Source organism: Canis lupus, chromosome 5 (assembly GCF_048164855.1).
Source record: "Canis lupus baileyi chromosome 5, mCanLup2.hap1, whole genome shotgun sequence".
NCBI lineage: Eukaryota > Metazoa > Chordata > Mammalia > Carnivora > Canidae > Canis > Canis lupus.
The window spans coordinates 25013158-25036226 of NC_132842.1; the positions used below are offsets into that span (position 1 = coordinate 25013158).

The following is a 23069-nucleotide window of genomic DNA, read 5'->3' on the forward strand; positions in this document are numbered from 1 at the left end:
TGAGACTTCTTGCTTGGTGCCCTCAATTTTTTTTTCCTTTCCAGTAGACTCCACCTGCCTTCACTTACCTTCTCTTCTCTTCTCTTCTCTTCTCTTCTCTTCTCTTCTCTTCTCTTCTCTTCTCTTCTCTTCTCTTCTCTTTTCTTTAAGATTTTATTTATTTATTCATGAGAGACACAGAGAAAGAGAGAGGCAGAGACACAGGCAGAGAGAGAAACAGGCTCCATGCAGGAAGCCTGACGCGGGACTCGATCCCGGGTCTCCAGGATCATGCCCTGGGCTGAAGGCAGGCACTAAACCGCTGAGCCACCCAGGCTGCCCACCTTCTTTTCTAGATTGCATGTATATATCTTTAATATTTCTCCTGTGCATTCTTTATCCTGTCTTTCTTTTTTTTTTTTGGTTTCTTTTTTTTTTTTTAATTTATTTTTTATTGGTGTTCAATTTACTAACATACAGACTAACACCCAGTGCCCGTCACCCATTCACTCCCACCCCCCGCCCTCCTCCCCTTCTACCACCCCTAGTTCGTTTCCCAGAGTTAGCAGTCTTTACGTTCTGTCTCCCTTTCTGATATTTCCCACACATTTCTTCTCCCCTCCCTTATATTCCCTTTCACTATTATTTATATTCCCCAAATGAATGAGAACATATAATGTTTGTCCTTCTCCGACTGACTTACTTCACTCAGCTATCCTGTCTTTCATTCCTAAATCTCTGTCAAGTTCGGCCCTGGACAAATTCAGTCATCCACCATATTGGTTTTTGTATCCACACTGCTTGAGCTCTCCTAGAGATGATCAGATAGATAGCTTGATAACTTGATAAACTCGTGGTCACCAACCTCAATCAGGTCCTCCACACTGCATGGAAACTTGACACATCTCTATCCTAGCTCACTGTCCCACATTCTATAACACATTTTCATTCTTTCTCCTGTTTTCGTTCTGCTTCTCTCCTTAGCAGAGGTGATGTGCATTGTAGTATTTCATAGAGAAGATGGAAACCATCAGATAGAACTCCCTCAACAGTGTGCCGCTTCTGATTTATAAATCTGCCTGTCTTAGGGCTTATAGAATGTTTATCCCCTGGGTGATAAGGTGAACTTTTACACCTTCTTTTTCAGACCACTCTGTCTTCTGTTCTGAGTCTTGTCTCCCTCTTTCTCTTGTTGCAATCCATTATCCATACTTTTTTATCTCTTTGGTATTGAACTCTCTGTCTCTCTCTCCGTCTACTGGATCCTTAATCTCAGTATTCATACATATTCTCATCTTTAAAAAACAAGACAGGTTGGGACACCTGGGTGGCTGAGTTAGTTGAGTGTCGGCCTTTGGCTCAGGGCATGATCCTGGAGTCCCAGGATCGAGTCCCACATCGGGTTTTCTCCATGGAGCCTGCTTCTTCCTCTGCCTATGTCTCTGCTTCTCTCTCTCCCTCTGTCAAAATAAATAAATTAAATAAATAAACAAACAAACATACATTGTGAGTACTCTGAAACCATCCCTTGTCAGCTGCTGTCCTGTCTCTCTTTTATTCAGTCCTCTTGAGGGATGCAGATTGTTCACTTTCTTACTTCCTCATTAGTCTACTTCAGTCTGGCTCCAGCCTCACTTCTACCCTGAAACTGTTTTTGCCAAAATTCCCAATCACCTTCATGTTGCTGAATCTCATGGGCAGTTTCCACTCTCTGTGTCATTTGCTCTCTCAACCCATTCAACAGAGTTTACTATGTCCTTTGTGGAGCATTTCCATGTCATGGCTTCTGTGGCACTAAACCTTCCTGACTGGTCTACAAATGTCCGTGTCTTTCAGGGTCAGATAGAAGAGGAAGGAGCAGTCACTGTAGTAATCAAGTCTGATTAATTCAGCCTTTTACATATATCTCAGATTGGTTTTGTCCTTACTGCTACTATTCTGATCTAAGGTACTATAGTTTCTTAGCCTGGATTGCTATGTGATACTTCCTCCCTGGCTCCCCTGGATTTGCTCTTGCTGCCTTCTGTACATTCTAAAAAGTTAATTTTACTCTCCTATCTTTTAATGGTGTTGCATTTATTTGGAATATAATGTAAACTTGTTAATATTGTCTCTTGGACCCTGCATAGTTTGGTTTAGGTCTTCCTTTCCAATATCTGATACCACATTATCCTTAGTTTTTTCCCCTTTTCAGTGTCTGCAACAGAACAATCCTCTTGTTTCAAGGGCCTTCCCTCGTTGTTGTGTGCTTAGAATTCTCTCCTCACATGTCCCTCTGACTCCCTCATGTATATTAATTTAATTTCTTTGGATAGATTGTGCATTTCGTGAGAGCCACAGTCACATTTTAAGCTTTTTGTGAATGTTCAGCAGCTTGGCATAGCTTTGAATACACAGTAGCTAATCAGTAAATGTTGGTTTTTTTGATAGCCAGACATTAGAGAATATTGGGGAGTGACTATATGCTCCATATGGGCAGAAGTTTTCGTCTGGTACAAAGTTGTATCCTTGTTCTTTAGAACAGTAGTTAGGATGTAGTAAGAATTTAAGTTTTAGTTGAATGACAGGGTGAATGAGAAAATTGTCTCCAGTAGAGGCAGCAAAACCAATTCATATTAGTTAGAGCTTTGATTCTTCGAAATATGGGATGGCGTCATGTATCAGTAAAACATTCCTGCTTTTGATGCAGAAAATTATGAGATTAGAGACTGTAAGAGAAGATGAGGCTGAGAAATATAATAGTTTCAGTTGACACCTGAAGTCTGTCACTCTTTTAAGCATAAAGTCTTGAACTCAGGTGTTTTGTTTGTTTTTGTTTTTTTCAATAAGCATTTTCAAGCACAAGAGTAAGGCTAGTACAGTGAACTGGCAGTTACCAATCAGCCAGCAACAATTATCAACATTATGGCAAACTTGTTGAAATTGAATTTAGTTCCTCTTTTCTTTTTTACTTTTATCTTGAGCCTTATAAGCAACTCCTGGCCATTTTCCTTTGTTTTGATGCATTTTTTTAATTTCCCCTGACATCTAAATTATAAGGATGTTTCCTTAATTGGTCTTTTTACATCTTGTTTTTCCTATCTTTCTAATTTATCTTGTGTATTTTTGGTAAGTTAGTTTTTACATCACCTCACATTTAAACGTTATCTCCTGCTCATGACCCAGCAAAACTCATCCTGTGTAAGAGAAAGTCTGAACTTGTCACCATGGAGTTTGAGACCCACCTTAATCTGAGTTCGCTTTATCTAATCAACTTATTTCCCTCTCATCTTTACTACAGACCCTCATGCTTTGTATGTCTCCTTCCTTCCTTCCTTCCTTCCTTCCTTCCTTCCTTCCTTCCTTCCTTCCTTCCTTCCATCCATCCATCCATCCATCCAATCTATCCATTCCTTCAGTTAATAGATGGCATATAAAATCCAAGAAATTATGGTATTTGTTCTCAATAAATATACTACATTTTATAAAATCTGAGCATATTAAATATATCCTCAAGTTTATTGCCAAGTATATGGGTAGATTCTAAGACAAACGATGCAAATTTTCTAAATCCTTCTTTATTTTTTGTGGCAGGAGATCAATACAACTTTTAATTCAGAGATACTGTTTCTTTGTTTTCAAATAGAGGCAAAAGAACCTAAGGATAATAAGGAGGTATCAAATCCTGATGATTTGGAACTGGAGTTGGAGAATCTAGAAATTAATGATGATGCCTTGGAATTAGAAGGTGGAGATGAAGCTGAGGATCTCACAAAGAAACTCCTTGATGAGCAAGGTAAGCTCTGTTTGCCAATGATTTAATTTTTGATTAATTTTTTTACACAGAGCTCTTGCTTTATTCTTTAATTCTTCGTTTTCCTGTTTTTTCCAGGCCATCACTTTTTTGGAATTTGATTTAGAACTGAAACACATGTCCGTATAATGTGAACACACTTAAATGATCATCTAAATTCTGAATATCTTAATAGATATTTCTTCTACTTTTTTACTTGCTAGTTTGTCCTGAATTTACTTTAATTCTATGGTATAATCTTTACAATCTTAACATAAAAGTATTTGAAAGTTACTCTAAAATGGTTGAGAAGTAAAAAGACAACTAGTAGATGGGTTTATCTGTTGTAATTTTATTTGTCTTTATAACTGAGTAATGTTTTGTATTTAATAATTAAAAATGTTAATTATTTCATAAATACTATTGGGTTTTTTATTAGGACTTTTTAAAATTGAAGTATAATTAACATATAGCCTGTTCTATTAGTGTCAAGTGTACAATATAATGATTCAGTGATTCTGTATATTACTCAGTGGTCATGATGATAAGTTTACTGTTAATCCCTTTTGTCTATATCATCTGCCTCCCGACCTGCCTCCCCTCTGGCAACCACCAATTTGTTCTCTGTATTTGAGTCTTTTTTGTCTTTTTCCTTTGTTCATTTGTTTTTTAAGTTCCACATATAAATGAAATCCCATGGTATTTGTTTTTCTCTGACTTACTTCACTTAGCATTATACTCTTTAGGTCCATCCGTGTTGTTGCAAATGGCAAGATCTCATTCTTTTTTATGGATGAGTAATATTTTATTTTATATGTATACCACATCTTCCTTATCCATTTATTAGCTAGGAATTTTTTATTAGAAGGATACCTTTTGTCATTATTGCTTATTTCTCTATTGGGTGCATTGTTTCCTACTGCAGATTTTCTTTTCTCCATGTCATGAAGGGAGGGTGGGCATGATTGGAGGCTGCCCTAGGCCCAAACTCTATCAGCTAGTAACATCAAAAGAAAAGAGAGTCTCTCACACTGTCTGTACATAAGTGTCATGGAAGGATTTGGCTAGTCCTGTGTCGTGGTTGCCTGTGGCTAAGTGGAAGGTGATGTGTTGTGCTTTGGATGTGTCCTTCCCTATTAGAATTCCATGGGTTGCTTTCAAAGACAAGCGTGATGGGAGTGCTGTTATTTGAAGACATGGGGGAGGGATGCTTTAGCAGATAAAAATAACAAGTCCACTATAAAACTACATGCAATTTATGTTTAAGTTTTTGAGACTAACGCGAAAGTTTGCCTTTTTATATTCGATATCTGGAAGACTAGTGTCTTTGGAGAGATACCAGACTTTACGGTAATAGCTCAAAAAGCCTTCCATTTTTTTCATAAGTAAGAAAAACTCTATATTATCTATTTCCTATATAACTTACTGAATGTTTCTATTCATGTTTCTCTGTATTGTCTGTATACATTTTCTTAACCTATTTAAAAATTAATTTGTTATTATGTTAGAACAAGAGGATGAAGAAGCCAGCACTGGATCTCATCTCAAGCTCATAGTAGATGCTTTCCTCCAGCAGTTGCCCAACTGTGTCAACCGAGATCTGATAGACAAGGTATAATTGTTATGGTTTAACTTTATACAAGCACATAGACCTTGTGGGATAGTTCTAATTAGGAATGTCTGTGGGTTTCGCACTGTTTTAGCTATAGAATGAACATTTCTTCAAGTAAAATCTTACTGGGAATCCAGATAAACAGAAAATTGGAGCCAATTTGTAGATACTCTCTTTGAATGGGGAAGTGTGTCTAGAATCCTGCTGGCTTGACACTTCTTCCCTTCATGTAGGGACCCTACAGTTTTGGAAAATACAGTTTTAGACCAGAAATCCTTGAAGTATGCTTTGTCAATTCCTGGAGTCTTCAGAGGCACTTTCATGAGGTCTATAAAGTTACAACTCTTCATACCAATACTAGGGTCCCCCTAGCCCTGCCTTTTCATTGTTTTTGACATTTGCAAAAGCAACTTGTAATTTAGTATGAGTGGGTGCATTGGTAGCAAACTGTACTCTTAGCCTTTGTATTCTTCACTGCTACGCATTTGCAATTAAAAAGAGTGCTACTTTCACTTAAGAATCTCCTTGATGACTCTATAAAAGTTTGTGATTTTATTTCATTTCAACCTTTGAATGCACATCCTTTTAATCTGAAAAAATGGGAATTGCATGTAAGGCACTTCTGCTTTCTCAAGGTTGTCTTGAGAAAAACCATTTGTGTGATTGAGTTGCAAGCTGAACTAGTTCCTTTTTTTCATAGAATACCATTTTTACTTGAAAGAAGTGATAGGCAAACTTATTTATTCAAACCGGGGTTATTTAGCAGACAGTTTTCCAACATGAACAAGGTGAGCATCTCACTTCAAGGACAGCAACAAAGTATTACTAACGAATGAGTTGAAGTTTTCACCAAAAGTTATAATTTTGGGAAACTTATGTCTACCACCATAAGCGTGATACCTTCACAATTCTTTTCTGAAGAGATTTTATTGGTGAGACTTTTCTGATGAATTTGACAGTGATATTAAATAATATAATTTTAAATATATAATATGTATGTGTTGAAGATCTGCATAGCTCAGTGAACCATTGTTCTAAGTGCATGACAGTGTTTACAGAATTCTTGCTTGGATGTTAAAGATTCACTCAAAAGTGCAAGATAGACCAATGGATTTTAATGTAACGTAGCATGAAAAATTGATTTATATGGTTTTGGTTCCACATTGCAATTAACCATTAGGAAACTACCACTTGTCAAGTGTATTTCGGTGTATTATCAAAGAATATCTACAATTAGTGGAAAGTATATTGAAATATACCCTCCTTTACCAGCTGTGTATATATGTGAAGCTGGATTTGCTTCATTTACTTCATCCAAAAAACAAAAACATCACAACAGATTGAATGCATAAGTAGATACAAAAATCTAGCTATCTTCTAAAAAAAGTATCACTTTGTCACTAAATTTTTTTTCATTTTGAAAAGTAGTTATTTCTTTAAAAAAAAAGTAACAACTAAAAGGTTTATTGGTATTTTTAAGTGAAGTAATATTTTAAAAAGTCTCAGTTTTAATTTCTAATACAGTAAATGATGTTAAATACAACCTATATAAAGTTCTTTCAGATCCTTAATTTTTGAGAGTATAAAGTAAAGATACCCAAAGTTTGAAAACTGTTGCTTTAAGCCATTTTTTTTTTTTTTTTTTTTGGTCATAATGCTTTGACAGCCTCCTATAGAGAACTATAGAAGTTAGGTTGTTCTTTAACTTTGAAAGCTCATTTAGTCCTTCTCTAAATCATTTAGAAGTATTTTAGTAACTTTTCATGTAATCAAGTAGACTTGAAACTCGGTTTCCAAATTGGCTTACTTCTTAAAGTGATTAGGTCAATGAACAGTTTTCAAGAACTTAAGTTTGAAATATGATTGAAGCTTTCCTCTACCAAATTTTCATATTTTCATTTATGTGGCATAAACAGGATGACAGATACCTTGACACTCCTGCTCCACCTCCATACCCCAGTTTGAGTACTGTCATGAAAATTGAAGGTGGGAAGGATCTCATTGGTTTTGTATATAATCATATTGTTATGAGTTTGCACTATAAAGTATACTGTAGTGCTCAGCTCAGTATTAAGAGCTATTGCCGGGCAGCCCCTGTAGCTCAGGTTTAGTGCTGCCTTCGGCCCAGGGTGTGATCCTGGAGACCCAGGATTGAATCCCACTTCAGGCTACCTGCATGGAGCCTGCTTCTCTCTCTGTGTCTGCCTCTCTCTCTCTGTGTCTCTCATGAATGAATAAAATCTTAAAAAAAAAAAAAAAAAAAAAAAAAAAAAAGGAGCTATTGCCAGTAATGACTGCACAGTAAATTCTGAGTTAACCTTCTGAGAGTCAGAAGAAAAATAGGAGCCACTCTTCTCTGTTGGACTCCGGTGGGTTCCTCTGGGGAGTCAGCGTACTCATGAAAGGAATTTTTTCCATATACATTCACAAAGGTCCAAACAGCTTAAGAAGGAAAAGTACTTGGGAAACAGAAAAATCTAAGAATTCTTTGAATTCAGTAATTACGTAACAATGTAGAGACCAGAGTGAAGATTTCTTTTAGGTAACTTCTGTGAATAATGTCATTTATGGTGGTGTTTATTTTTTTTTAATGTGTATTTCTACATACATTTAATGATCATAAACATTTATTTTTATTTAATAAAATAAATGATTGTTGAACTTTCATTGATCTCAAATGTTTTGAAACAAGTTTTCAGAATAGCGCTTATTGAGTTGTCAATCAGCAGTTGTTCCTCAGGCAGATACATACTACCAGAGAGACTCCTTTTGTTTCCATTTCTTCTCATAGGACAGGACTGGATAAATCTAATAATTAATATATATATGAAACTTTTTTCTTATTAATTTTCTGAAATTTACTAATCTTGACAGTTTTTCATGTTGTCTTTTATTTATTCTATATATTTATTGAACCCCTACTGTGTGTTAGGCATTGACATGCTTTATGGACTCCTAATCTATGGAGAGTTTTGAACATTGTAGGTTTTTTCCTGCCTAACTGGCCTTTGATTATTGTGGTAGGTGAAGTGATATTTCCTTCTCTGTCTTTATAAAATTTATTTAGCTATAATATGCAAACTGTTTACATATTTTAAAGGACAGTGTTCTAAGGTAGTTATTGAAATATATTTTATTCATGTTTTGTAATTTATGGTGAAACATAAGCCATTATTAGCCATTTAAAATGTTTCTTTATATTTTCAAAAATGCTGATTTGTTTTGCGTGTGTGTGTGTAAGAGAGAATGAGTGAGAGAGAGAGAGATTTTCCAGTGTTAACCTATTTTCTGAGTACATGACTTTGGGGTTTCTATTTATTAGGTCCAGAATTTTTCAATGTTTCATATGGGTGAATTGCTTAAAGGGCATTTTATTGTACTTTTCTCTTTTATTACTTAGCTATGATAGCTTTAGTGTCATAAAATGTAAGCTTTAGTAACATTTATTATACTCTTTTTACAAACAGAAGAAAAATTTAAATTGATTTTACTCTCTTGACAAATGTTAATGTAAAATTTTGATCTTGGTGAATACTTGCGATGTGAGTTAGTGTCCTGGGTTTGAATCTAATCAGTGTTGTGCCGTTTCTTCTATCAAAGGTTTAATCAAATGGGAGGTATTTTAGTGCATTCTGTTCATAGTGAAGAGTAGAAGTTCTTAATAGATCTGGGAACTCTGTGGATCTTGTATGTGCATCTAATAGTCAAGAAATTATCAGATTAAGGATTGAGATTAATAATAATTGTTACTCATTACATTACATATGAACCTATAGAAGGACAATATTTGAGAGCCTCAGAAGTATATTTAAAGGTAGTTTTTTCCTTTTTAAAGTATAATTTATTTTTCTTAAAACACATATACTGAAAATCCTTAACATTTAAAAAATATACATGCCTATATTTTAAAAATACCAGTTACTCATATTTTTGTTTTCCAGTGCCTTCCTAGAACACACACCTTTCCCAGCTTTTCTTATGTACTTGTATGTCAGTCATAGTGATGAAGATATTAAGCACTTCTTTGTTACTGCAGTATAAAATGGATACTGTACTAAATAACAGTTTTGGGTATTTATTACAGTCCTGTGATTTGGTTTCTTTAAGTAATTGTCAAATCTGACTCTTGACACTAAACTAAACTTTTTTAGTCAATGCTGAGGCACTTACTTTTACATGTTCTTGAGAATAATATATGCCTTTCTCTCATTTCTAGTTTATCCTTGTTCCTTTTTGATTATCCTTACTGACAATAATTTTCTGGGTTCCTGGTAACTATTTTTGCTACTTTCTAATTCTGTCCGAATATTTTTCTGATATTAATGTTGATTTACTTGACGTCAATAAACTCAAAGGCATTAATTGCTGTTTCATACAATTATTTGGCAGACAATTCATGGTAGCTCTTCAGTCTCTACCCACTTGGGGTTCTGTTTCTAACACTAGGTTGTAATTAAAAAGTCTGTGAGACGTATTTTTAGATATAAAAGGAGAGAAGAATTTAAGCTTTAGTGATCTTTTAGTTTGGCATATGCTCATAATACTAGTGTTCTAAAACCATTTTGAAATGTTTAGGAGCAAATAGAAGCCCTTTGTAGCATGCATGGTTTTTGCTTTCATTAGTTAAATTAAAAAATATTTTTAAGGAAAAAAGTTTGCTTTTTCTCCTTTAGGCAGCAATGGATTTTTGCATGAACATGAATACAAAAGCAAATAGGAAGAAGTTGGTACGGGCGCTCTTTATAGTTCCCAGACAAAGGTAGGTACTAAAAGACAAAAAGTAATTTGTTAGTATTTTTACTCTACAGGGATGACTGTAAGATAAATGTCCTTATTTAATTATCTCTTTAAAAATATGTATTGTCAACAGACATCATTATTTTCAGTATATTTTCTAGAACTTGTTGCTCATTGATTTCCGTTCTTTTGTTCATTAGCTGTAGTAGAAATATTTCTTCTGATGCTTACCTATTTTAAGAGAAAATATTTGAGAATAATAGTAACTTAAGAATACTAATAACCTAATCATTTCTAGAAGCAGTTGGTTTGCATTTTTGCCTCTGAGGAGAAAAAAATAACAAGGTATATAAATTTTTTGGAGAGTTTTTATTTTGTATAAAGATCAGACTAATTGAGTGTATCATTTTTACAGTTGTATTTAAATGAAAAGTTCTTGTTTTTGTAATTATGATAGTTTAGAATTAAAAGTTACAGTAGTGATTATGTTGCTAGTAATTCAAGAAGCATATTTAGTTGCATAATGCTTTTAGAGAATAGTAATTCTATAAATTACACTAAATTAATGGTCCCTGAAATATGGAGGACCACTCAGACCATTGACCTTAGGAACCTGGAGGAGATGCCTTTCTGTTTATTCAGCAATGGATAATTAAGTAATTTTGTTAACTATTATGATGATTACATACAACATGGCTAATGTAGATACTTTCCCCAGAAGGTAAGGGTTCTGAGCAATTTCACTAAAGATTTCTTAAGCATAGGGACGCCTGGGTGGCTTAGTGGTTGAGCGTCTGCCTTCAGCTCAGGGCATGATTCTGGGGTCAGGGATCAGGTCCCACATTGGGCTCCTTGTCGGGAGCCTGCTTCTCCCTCTGCCTATGTCTCTGGCGTGCTCTCTCTCTCTCGCTCTCTCTCTCTCTCTCTCATGAGTAAATAAATAAAATCTTAAAAAAAAAAGATTTCTTAAGCATAGTTTTGATTAGGTCCATTTGTTGGTAGAAGCCCATGATTTCTTGATATAAGATTTCTCAGTGAAACCAAATCACTACTTTTTTTTCCTTTCATACTGGTTTTTAATTCTGCCAGCATCATTAATATGAGCATTTGATTTTTCATCTTAGTGGGACAAGAGAGATGGAATGTGTTAATAATAATAATAAAGAGAGAACGTCATTTCATCAAATCTGAGGTGACATCAGTTATGAGGCACATCATTATTTTATGTAAAAGTAAGAAAAAATACTGCCAGTTATTTTTAAGTCCTTAATTGTGAGACACATCCCACTTTTATGTATTTGCAGGTGGGAAAAACTAAGCCTGCATTGATGAAAATTCAAATACTGTTTTTTTTCAAGTGAAAAAAGTGATTCTTTACTTATACAATGGAATATTTGTTTTCAGATCTTTTTCAACTCTTTTATTTGAATGAAGAAACATGTATTAATTATTTGAACATATACAACAGAATAATCCAAAGTTAGCAAAAATAAAAGGCATTGTTTACAAAAGACATCATGCAATGATGTTTAAGTAGTTTACTTATAAAAAAGCATCGTGTCTCCCTGTGTACCCATTCTGTCCTACTCTACCCCCCGTAAGAAAGTCTTCGAAAACTACATATTAGTCTTTGCTAGTTGTATCCTTTATAACTCCGTTTATCTGCTTAGCTCTGTGAATAGTTGCAAATTAGACGTACTTGGAATCTGTTAGAAATGTAGACTTAAATGTAATAGGAAGTGACAATTGATGGTTTGAGAGACAAAAGGTAAAGAGACAAGTACTTGAAGTGTATAGCATGCTAGAGCCATGAGGAAGAGACCTCTATATAGTCTTATATACCTGAAATATGTAAATACAATCATTTAGGTTTTTTATAATCCACCTGAGTGATCAGCCAAGATTAAATTATGTTCTAAATTTTATTCATTTACTAACTAATTCATTAAGAATCTACTGTATTCTGTGATTAGTGCTAGAGATACAGTGGTGAACAGGACAGGTTAGGCTCTTGTAGTCACACAGCTTACAGTTTGGGAAAGAAGAAAGACAAAGACTTCTAAGTGCAGTAACCACGAAGAATCACAGCGTGCTTTGAAGTACATGGCAAGTGGAACTGATTGATTTAGTTTGAGGAGTCCAAGAAGGCTGCCTGGAAAAAGGGTCATTTAATGTGAGTCTTGAGAAAAGAATTAGGCCAGAGATGACTGGGGAAAGGGAACTGTAGAGAGAGCATTCTGGTGAAGGCAGCTGAGTATGTGCAGAGTTAGAGACAGGAAAGGTTTGCAAAAACTGCTTCCTTGGTTTCCCTGGACATTGTCATCCAGCCTAAGCTCCAGGGGTGGGGCTCTCTTTACTTTATCTCCAGCACTCAATATTGGACAGGTAGAAGGTGATAAAATTACATCATATTTAATGCATTTTTTTTGTCTAGCCCCCCTTCAACTTCAGTCAAACTTCTAGCCACTCTTCTCTTACAAAAGCCTGATATGCAATGATTTCTTGAATACTCTTTGCTCTCTCTACTTCCAAACCTCTGTTTTCTAATGTGTCTGGGATATTCTTTATTTTTCCACTGAAAATCTGTGGCTCACCGTTTAACTCTTAGACTAAGAATCGTCTTCCCTGAACAGCCATCCTCGTTTCCATTATGTACACATGGGTGCTCTTGTAGCACTTTCAGGAGAATTTATTCATACAAAGAATCAGGCACGTAACCCAGTGTGCTGTGTCATCTGTATCCCTACCAAACTGTATAAACTATAGGCTCTTTAAAAGGGAGTTCTGGAGGGGCACCTGGCTGGCTCATTCAGTAGAGCATGTGACTCTTGATCTTGGATTGTGAGTTTGATCCCCACATTAGGTGTAGAGATAGTTCTGGATCTTAAAAAAAAAAGTTCTGGATCTTCTCATTTTGTAAATTTTCAACACCAAGTATAGTTCTGGTAAGTGCTTGATGATACTTGATGAATTAATGTTGATTGTATGCAAATCTAAAATTTCATTTTAAAAAAATTAATACATTTATAAGGCTCAAAACCTGGATGTTTAAAACATTGTGTGCCTTAAAATATCCTTTCTATCCTTGTCTCTTTATACCCAATTTCCACTTTTTCTAGTTGGAAACTGTCTTGATTCTTATATATTCTAAGTTTCTTTTTCATGTACAAGAAAATACAATTATAAATTCTTATATTTCCTGTTTTTTATACAAGGGTAACTTAACTGTACCTGTCATTCTGAACATTACTCTTCTCATTAGTAGCATATCTTGCGGAGCTTTTCATATCAGTATATAAAGATTTCCCTTGTTCTTTTTTTTTTTTTTTTAAAGATTCATTTATTTATTTATTTGTGATAGACATAGAGAGAGAGAGAGGCAGAGACACAGGCAGAGGGAGAAGCAGGCTCCATGCTGGGAGCCCGATGCAGGACTCGATCCCGGGACTCCAGGATTGCGCCCTGGGCCAAAGGCAGGCGCCAAACCGCTGAGCCACCCAGGGATCCCCTCCCTTGTTCTTTTAAAGCTGTAGTGTTTCTGTTTATGGGTGTACTGTATTTAACCATTTTGGACATTCTAGTCTTTACCATTATAGACAGTGCTGTGTTTGTACTTTTCTTTTTTTCTCCTCTTGAGCATGTCCGCTAATGGTTTACTCATTTTTGTTTTTCCTGCCAACAACCACCCCCCAAAAAACAGCTTCCAAACTGTAATTTATTCTACTGTTTTGCTATTTTTTAAAAAAAGATTTTATCTATTTATTCATGAGATACACACACACACACACACAGAGAGAGAGAGAGAGAGAGGCAGAGGCACAGGCAGAGGGAAAAGCAGATTCCGTGCAAGGAGCCTGATGCGGGACTCGATCCTGGGACTCCAGGATCACGCCCTGGGCTGAAGGCAGGTGCTAAACCACTGAGCCACCCAGGGATCCCCAGTTTTGCTATTTTGTTTTTTACTCATTATTTTTGGCTTTTGATCTTTACCGTTTTCTTCTCTCTTGGTTTTTCTTATTCATTTTGTTAATTTTTTTTGGCATTTAGCATATTGTCTTCTGAGAATGGTCTTAGCTGTATCTTGTAGTTCCGACATTTGGCGATTTCTATTTTTAGAAATTTCTATTTTTAGAAATTTTCCAATTTTAGTTTGTATTTCCTTTTTGTTCCCTAAGGAGGTATCTGAGAGAGTTTTGAAATTTCAGGTAGTGAGACTTTTTGTTTTGTTGTCTGACTTGGTTAATAATTCATATTTTACTGTACTATGAATAGAAAATAGACTTTTCTTTTTGGAATTTTTTGAAATTTTGTTTATGGCCTATTATATAGCAATTTTCATGAGCATGTCACAAGCATTTTTTCTTTTTTTAAGATTTATTTATTGGAGAGAGAGCATATTAGGGGGGGTCAGGGCAGAGGGAGAGAATCTTTGCTCTTCAGACTCTGTGCTGAGCAAGGAGCCTGAGGCAGGGCATCCCACGACCCATGAGATCATGACCTCAGCCGAAACCCAGGAGTCAGACGCTTTACCAACTGAGCCACCTCTCACAAGCGTTTTTGAAAAGATTACATTCTTTCTTTTTATGGTGCAGAGTTAAATGTATTGATCAGGGAGATATACAGTAGTAAGTAACTTTTATTAAGTTCTCCCATTTTCTTGACTTTTTTCTCTACCCAGGGGTTCTGGGCAAAGAGAGGTGAATTAAAGACTACTGTGATGTATGGTGTTTTCCTAATAACTACTACAGTTTCAGCTTTTTGAATATTATTGTTGTATTATTTGGTATGAAGATAAAATTTACACCTCATTGTGGATTGCACCTTTTAGCACTATAAAGTGTCATTCTTTGTCTTATTTAATGCTTTTTTGGCCTGAGACTACCTTATCTGGTATTAAGATTACAGTTTCTAATTTCTTCTACTAGCATGCTTTTCCCTTCTGTAGTCACTCTTTCAAAATTGCTTTATTTTAGTTGAGTCTCTTGTATATTTTTGACTAGAGCTTTACTTTGTTCTAAAAATATGTTTCTTATCAAGTGAGGGTATTTATATGTTTGGTAAGACAGATATGATTGGTCCAAGTTTTGTTATATCATTTCTCTTTTTGGCTTAATTTTTAAAAAGTCTTTCATTATATAACCTGTTTATATTGTTTTATTTTTATACATATGTGGGTATATGTATTTTTTGATTTGAGGGAGATTCGTGTTTTTATTTTAGTAGTTATCTTCATAATTATAGGTTTACTTCATGATCATTTATTTATAGATAGCCCTCGTTGTTCCTACCACAAGTGATAAATTAGCTTGTGTTCTCTTCCTTTCTTCTCCTCTCCTCATCCACCTGGTATTGGTCTGTAATGTTGTCTTATTTAACATTTTCCTTTTTCAGCATTAAATGTGCTTATACTTGTGTCATTTGGTTTGTCAGCTTAGGTTTGAACGTTACTTCACTCGCCACACTATAGGCAGGCAAGCAGCAAACTTAACCTGACTTTTCATCTTTTCTATTCACCCTCTTCTTGTTTTTGTCTCTGTGTTGATAGCTCATCCTGATAGGGAATATAACATCTACATCCTAATTTGTCACTCTAACCCCCTCGTTTATTTTATCTTATTAGTTCTACAGTTTAAAATCCTTCATGCCCCCACCAACACTGTTTCTCTGGTTTCCTCTGTTATCTCTTGGTTTGCTGAAGTTCATCTTCTAATTTTGCAAGAAGAGTTCTTGGGGAAAAAAATATCCCTTGAGTTTTTATATTTTATACATTCAGGGTGATGTGTCTGTGGATTTCTTTTCTTCTTTTCTTTTCTTTTCTTTTCTTTTCTTTTCTTTTCCTTTCCTTTCCTTTCCTTTCCTTTCCTTTCCTTTCCTTTCCTTTCCTTTCCTTTCCTTTCCTTTCCTTTCCTTTCCTTTCCTTTCTTTTCTTTTCTTTTCTTTTCTTTTCTTTTCTTTTCTTACAAGATTTTATTTATTTATTCATAAGAGACATAGAGAGGGGTAGTGACAGAGAAGCAGGCTCCATAGAGGGACCCTGATATGGGACGCGATCCCAGGACCCCGGCGGGATCACGCCCTGAGCCAAAGGCAAATGCTCAATTGCTGAGCCACCCGGGCGTCCCTGTGGATTTGTTTCTTGAAAGACAGCTTAGCTGGTTGTAGGATTCATGGCTCATACCTTTACCCTCAAATACCTTTTAGGTGTTGACCACAGTGTCATCTGGCATTTGCTATTATTGTGGAGAACCTGGAGGCCAGCCTGCCTTTTTCCTCTTTCTCCTCTGTAATTGACTTGGTCATGCAAATGGCTGCCCAAATAATCTTTTTCTAGTAAATCCAATGGCTTTCCTAGGATGAAGATGCCTTGGTGTTGATCATTCTGGGTCATTCTCCATGCCCTTTGAGTTTTCATATTGAATACTTCAGGGAAGTTTTCCTGGTTTTCATCTTTAAGTATATTTAAATAATTGTTCTGTTCTCTCTCTCTTTTTTTTTTTAGGTACTTCATTATGTATATGTTGAATCTCTTTGCTTATTTCCAGCTACCGTATTCTCACTAATCACTTTTCTCAGTGTCTTTTTTTTTTTTTTTTTTTTTTAATCCTCTGCCTTTTAGTCACAATTCTGCAAAGTCTGTTCTCTCCTGTGCTCTCTTCCTCATTTCTTCTTTTAGGATTCACTTAGTATTTTTAAAATCATGGCAAAAAGTTTGGCCAGAATTTTCATTTATTTTGTGGTAATATTTTTCTGGTAAATTTTGGTATATTTTAAGGAATTTTTCCTTTTCTTTCTTTGTTTCTCTATTTTTCTTATTTATTTTAAGTAATCTGTATTTCCATTGTGGTGCTTAAACTCATGACCCTGAGACCAGAGTGATCTGAGCCAGCCAGGCACCTCCCTCTATTTTTAAAATAAATTGTGGTTAATAGTATTACTAAATAGATTTTGAAAATGTGCCCTGTTTGGATTAGTTCTCTATTCACTTTTCACTTGTGATTTCTGCCATCATTTACCCATCGAATCTGGGTTGTTCGGTAGCTCCATTCAAACTTCATGCAACATTTGAGTTTACTCTGAAAAATGAAGTTTTACAGACTTCATCTTATATCATTGCCATAGCTTCCAGGATTGTTGTGGTATGAGAGGACTGTGTGAACTCAGCTCATTCCTAGGTACCTTGAACAAAAAGTGACACATCATTTTCACTCAGCCCAAAGCCTAAGAAGACAATAAGGACATTTGGAAAACGTAGAGAAGCACATGGAACACTCGGGTAGCACTATTGCCTTTGATTCAGATATACTCCTAGGGATTTGTTTGGGGGTCATTATGATTTTTATTTCTTTAGTAAGTTACTGAAAATAATAAAAGATAATAAGTATGGTGTGGCTGGTAGAGGGCAGTCTTTTCAACAATGAAATTTATAAGTAACATTGAATATTACTCTTTATTGGCATTTCTGTATTTTATATACATTTAATGAGCTAAGTTATAGAAAAATCTCTAATTTATGTGAGAATAGATGTCTCATTTATCTGCTTTTCTAGTGTAAATAGTACTCTCCAGTCTCTTCTAAAGATTTCAGTGTTTAGCTAAAACATTGCCTTTTTTATGTTTCTGAGGGTACTTGGAAAGTCAAGGCCTCTGTTTACACATCCTTAAAATGGTGTATTAGAGTCTTGGACTCAGTTGCTATTTCCTAGTCTGTTGACTGTATATTTTTGTTGATTTGGAAAAGCCTTTAATTTTGAATGGGTTTTGTTGTCCTTAACCTCCTGACCTCTTTCTACCTTACCTGCAATATTTGGCTTGTCCTGAGGATTAGAGCTTGGTCTCTAGGGAGGCTGGAGTAAAAAGATAATAGTCAAGTGCCAGTAAGTCTCCTCTCATCCTCTTTCTCATTCCCTTTCTTCCCTTTCTTCTTCTCTTTCTTTTCTCATAGACTCACAAACTGTTCTCCATCTTTTATTCATTTTATTCATTCCATCTTAAAGAGATGACTGATCCCCTTCAAGGGGAGTGGGAGGGAGAAGGAACAAAGGTTGGTCTAGAGTGTGCATGCCAGAATATTCTCCTAGGTAGCCAGTTATTCTTTGAGCCTCTGGACTTAGGGACAAGCTGGGACACTAGGGAAGGAGGCGTGAGGAGATTCTTTACACCTTGTTTTAGCTCTTGCTCTTATCTAGCCTCATTGTCTACAGTGCCTCACTAGACCCCTGAGGACCCCTTTGGTAAGGTGCATCTTTCTTTTCATGTGGTATTTTCTCTCCCTTACACTTCCCAAAGGACATGAATTCTTTTGAGTGTCTTTATGGCCAAGATTCCCTCCTTCATCAATTAATGTGCTACCAAAGTCAGAATGAATGATTTCATAGTTGTTTGAGTGCACAGATTTTTTAAAATACAGTGGATCCGTGAACAACATGGGGGTTGGGGCACCAACCTTCTGCACAGCCAAAAAGTCACATACAACTTTTTACTCCCCCAGAACATAAGCCTTACTGATAACATAAACAGTTGATCAAAAAAAAAATAAAAACAAAAAAAAAACCGGTTGATCAACACATAGTTTGTATGTTACATGTGTTATATATTTTTATAATAAAGTAAGGTAGAGAAAAAATGTTATTAAGAAAATCATAAGGAAGAGAAAAATACCAATTACAATATTGTACTCTATTTATCAGGGAAAAAAAATCCTTATTTAAGTGGACCTGCACTGCTCAAACTTGTGTTCAAGGATCAACTATATATAAGTTTCCCCCACCATCCAAAAGTAGAATGTTTCTATGAAACCTTTTTTAAGCTGAAATGGTATAAAATAGTAATTACCATTAATTTATATGGAAAAGTCTTTGTGCCCAGACTTCTCCCCTTCCCCAAGAAAAAAGCCTTTCTTATGCTTTTCTGATACCTTGGGACACATCTTGGCAAAAGAATGCAAAATAAATCTAGGTAAGGCACAGATGCTCTCAGACACACAGGTCAAAGCTATGGCGCTTTGATGCCAAGCTGTTGAATGTAGCTCTTGGGGATGGAGCTTGGCTGTGCCACTCTTGTGTGCAGCACCTCTGCAACTGTTTTGCTACAAAATCAGCACCAAACACTATATTTACTTTCCCCCTTTTTCATAAAAGTGAAAAAATCTTCTCTGGATTTTTTTCAGTTAGCAAAAACAGGTAAAATACAAGGCTGAAACAAAAGCAGAGTGGTATAACATGAACTTTTGAAAGGCAGGGGATCTTTATATATGTCTGGTTGAGAATTTGGCTGTCTTACCTAGTCTTAAACCTCTATTTTGGTTTAGGAAGCACTAAACTAGATAACTTTTAAGGTTCTTTATAGATCTTTTCTTTAAAAAAAAAAAACCAGCTTTATTGAGATGTAATCACATACTATACATTTGTACATTTGAAGTATACAATTCAGTATTCTAAATAAATGCACCCATCACTACAATCAATTTTTAAAACATTTTTATCCTGCCCACAGATACAGATAACCTTCTGTCTCTTAGCAGTCAGTCCTGTACTTTCTCTGCGTACCCTTTTTCCTGCCCCATGAAACCATTAACCTGCTTTGAGTTACTATGGGTTTGCCTATTCTGAGTATTTCATATAAATGAAATCATACAATATGTGTTTGTATCCAGCTTCTTTCACTTAGTATCATGTTTCCAAGGTTCATCTATGTTGTTGCCTGTATTAGAATTTCTTCCTTTTTAAAAGGCTGAATATTCTATTGTGTAGATACACCACATTTTGTTTACCCATTTATTAGTTGATGGATATTTGGATTGTTTCCACTTTTTAGCTACTAGGAAAAATGCTGAACATGACCAGGTTTTTGTGTGGGTATGTTTTCATTCCTTTTGAGTATATATCTAGGAGTGAAATTGCTGTGTCTTATGGTAACTCTAACATTTTCAGTAATTACTAAACTTTTTCACAGTGGCTGTGCTATTTTATATTCCCCTTAGCAATGTATGAAGGCTCCAGTTTCTCCATATCTTCAAAACACTTGTTACTGTTCCTTTTTTGCTCATAGCTATCTGGTGAGTTGGAAGTGGTATCTCAACTGTGATTTTGATTTGTGTTTTCCTAATGGCTGGTGGTTTTAGGCATCTTTTCATGTCCTTACTTTCTGTGTGTAGGTCTTCTTAGGAGAAATGTCTGTTTAAATCTTTTACCTCCTTTTTAATTATGTTATTACTGAGTTGTAAGAGTTCTTTTATATGTGTGCCCTATCAAATACAACTTGCAAATATTTTCTCCCATTCTGTGAGTTGTCTTTTCACTTTTTTGGTATCACTTGTAGCACAAAAGTTTTAAAACGTGGTGTCCAGCTGTACAACTACTCTCATCTGTACAGTTTTTAAAGGTTTGGTCTAAAAGGTGTTTTAACTTTATTCTTCCCTCATTAAATAGTTGGTTAAAAAAAAATCTTAGAAGCCTGGCATTTTATCTCAGCTTATTGAAGGGCTCCACAGAAATGAAACCTACTAGACATTGCTTTAAATATTTCACATCATTTTATAGTTAATTTGTAATATAATACTTATAAATTGAAATTTCATATGAAGGGTTACATCTTAGGTATATGTATGTATCCACCACCAAGATCAAGCTAGAGCTGAGGCCTAGCATTTTAGAAGGCCCCCTCACCTAAATTAGCTTTGAGCATAAAGTCAGAATCAGGCAAAGTACCTGGGAATCTTAGTTTTTTTGGTGCAAACTCAGTATTGGTTTTAATGACTTGGAAGCCATATGGTTTGCCAAGTTTTTATAGATGATCAGAATCTCTTTAGACTTAGAGTAATATAAACAGAAACTGTTGAGTGAATGAAGTGCTTCCCCTGATTGTTAAATAACTTTTCCTCTTTAGTCTTTGGAGTCTTTTAGCATGTTGTACCACTTGATGGTGCTATTGGACTGGGAGCTGCAACATTGTCACAAAGTCTTTAGAGCATATGATTGTTGATTTCAGAGTATGACTCCAATCTTTTATGTTTCATCTTTTTTTGAATCATTTGCTTCATTGTTTAAATGAAGAAATTTTTTTGTATTCTTTTCATTGAGTGGTAGCAGTGTGCTTTCACATTCCTCCTCTTCCTAGGTATTTTTGAACAGTATAGTATAAAATCAGTAGCTTCCAACAATTAAATTCTTTAGATTTTAGAGGGAGGAAAAAAGCTGGACATTTCTTTTAGAAAGCTGATTGATTATGAGATAAAAACCTTGAAGAATTTCTTTTCTTCCCTCTCAGTAACAAAATGTGTTTCTGCATTCTTATTACTTGTAGTTAATGACTGGATGTTTACTAATTTGATCATTAACTGCTATTAAGATACTTAAATGTGTGATTTAAGAGACCTTGAAAATGTAAGCAAGGTTTTATTGTTAAAGGAAAAAAAATCTTTATTAAATGGTTCATTCACTAGCTGCTGATAAAAATAATACTCTTTGAGACAAAATTCAGTTTTCAAAGGGAAGATCTCAGTTTACTTTCTAGTTGACATTCAGAAAAATCTAAAAATACATATCTAGCTAAAATTTTAATACAGGAATTTGCTCTTTAATTCATTAAAATGTTTATTTTGTGGTTAATACATTTAATGTGATTGGTATAGCATTAGCACTCCATTCCCTTGCTAGAGGGACAGAAAAGACAGAGGGTTAGAAAAAAACAGAAAAGCACACTTAAGCAGGACTAACACTGAAGAACTATATAATTTGTTACTTTATTTACAACATAAGGAATTTTATTTTGCAAAGTAATGAATGAACAGTCACAGAGCTTGAAGATTTAAATAAGGTAGGGTGGCATTTGCTATCAGCTATCCTTTTAATTGCGAAAGGCATAATGGAAAAAGGAATTTTAGAAACCTGTTTGAGAAGGACTTGGTGAGCTTTTTATAAGTAGAAGATTCTGAGAAAATAGGATATCTAACTTTACTTTCACGTGGCCAATTCCCACAGAGCAAAAACCAGCATTGCTAACTACCTGGAAAGGCATAAAAGACTTAAGATCTTCTGGGGAATCATTATTATTATTATTTTAAAAATCTTTGAAATTAAAAGCACTGAAAGCACTTAGCTCAGTTGTCAGGTCACTGACAGGAGCCTGAATGGCTAGCACAGACTGCTTCACTTTAAGAAAGTTAGCCATATCTACCTTTCTTTTGGGACTGGGAAAAAGTTTTGATATAGATTGGGCTGACCTCCTAGAAGAAGAAAAAATGAAATAAAGTATAAGTGCCTTGTCCAGGAAAGGAAGAAAAAGGAAATGATAGGTTAAAATTTTTGGTGTTAAGCGAGTATAATCTCAAATTGTAGTGAAAAATACATTGAGAAAGACATCCAAAATTAAAATTAATTTTAAAAATTGGAACTGGTTCTTAAAATCTAAATAGGAAAACATTTAGAAAATACGAAGAAAAAGAACATTTAAAAGTTTAAGAAATGAGCCAGATTATACACTAGAAATATTCTTAAACGCACTTGAAAATCTCAGTGAAACAATTGTTGGGGAAAAATAAACATTTCCAAATTATTTCAAGATAAAATAAAGTAGACCAGTGAAGTTAACAGTTAATTTCATCTTAAATAGACCAAGACTAGATAGCTTTATTGAGTTCTTTCAATTTTTTATGGAACTAGTGATTTCTCTACTGTCTCATTTGTTCCAGTGTTGAAAAGCAAACTTGCCATTTCATACTATGAGTTAGGCAGACTCTTAAGAGCAAGGAAGTCTGAAAACTTGACCAATCTCACTTTTGAACATTGATATAAAAATCCTAAATAAAAACTAGCAAATCATGTTTAATGTATATTAAATAAAAATCTAGCAGGATTAGAGGATTGGTTTCAGGATTAAAAAGATATTTTAAATAGGAAACATATAAAATAGGAGACTATGATTATCCTATTAATTGTATAAAAATATTTGAGAAGCTAGCATTGATAAAAT

At 34.9% G+C, this 23069-nt stretch overlaps 1 protein-coding gene across 2 annotated transcripts in view; it reads left to right on the top strand.

The window, feature by feature from the left end:
* UPF2 (UPF2 regulator of nonsense mediated mRNA decay) overlaps positions 1–23069 on the top strand; it is a 94643-nt gene that overhangs the window by 27269 nt on the left and 44305 nt on the right. For both annotated transcript variants that reach the window (XM_072825835.1, XM_072825834.1), the window contains exons 6-8: positions 3605–3754; positions 5260–5363; positions 10037–10122. In XM_072825835.1, the coding sequence (XP_072681936.1) occupies positions 3605–3754; positions 5260–5363; positions 10037–10122 (340 nt within the window). The remainder of the gene's footprint in view (positions 1–3604; positions 3755–5259; positions 5364–10036; positions 10123–23069) is intronic.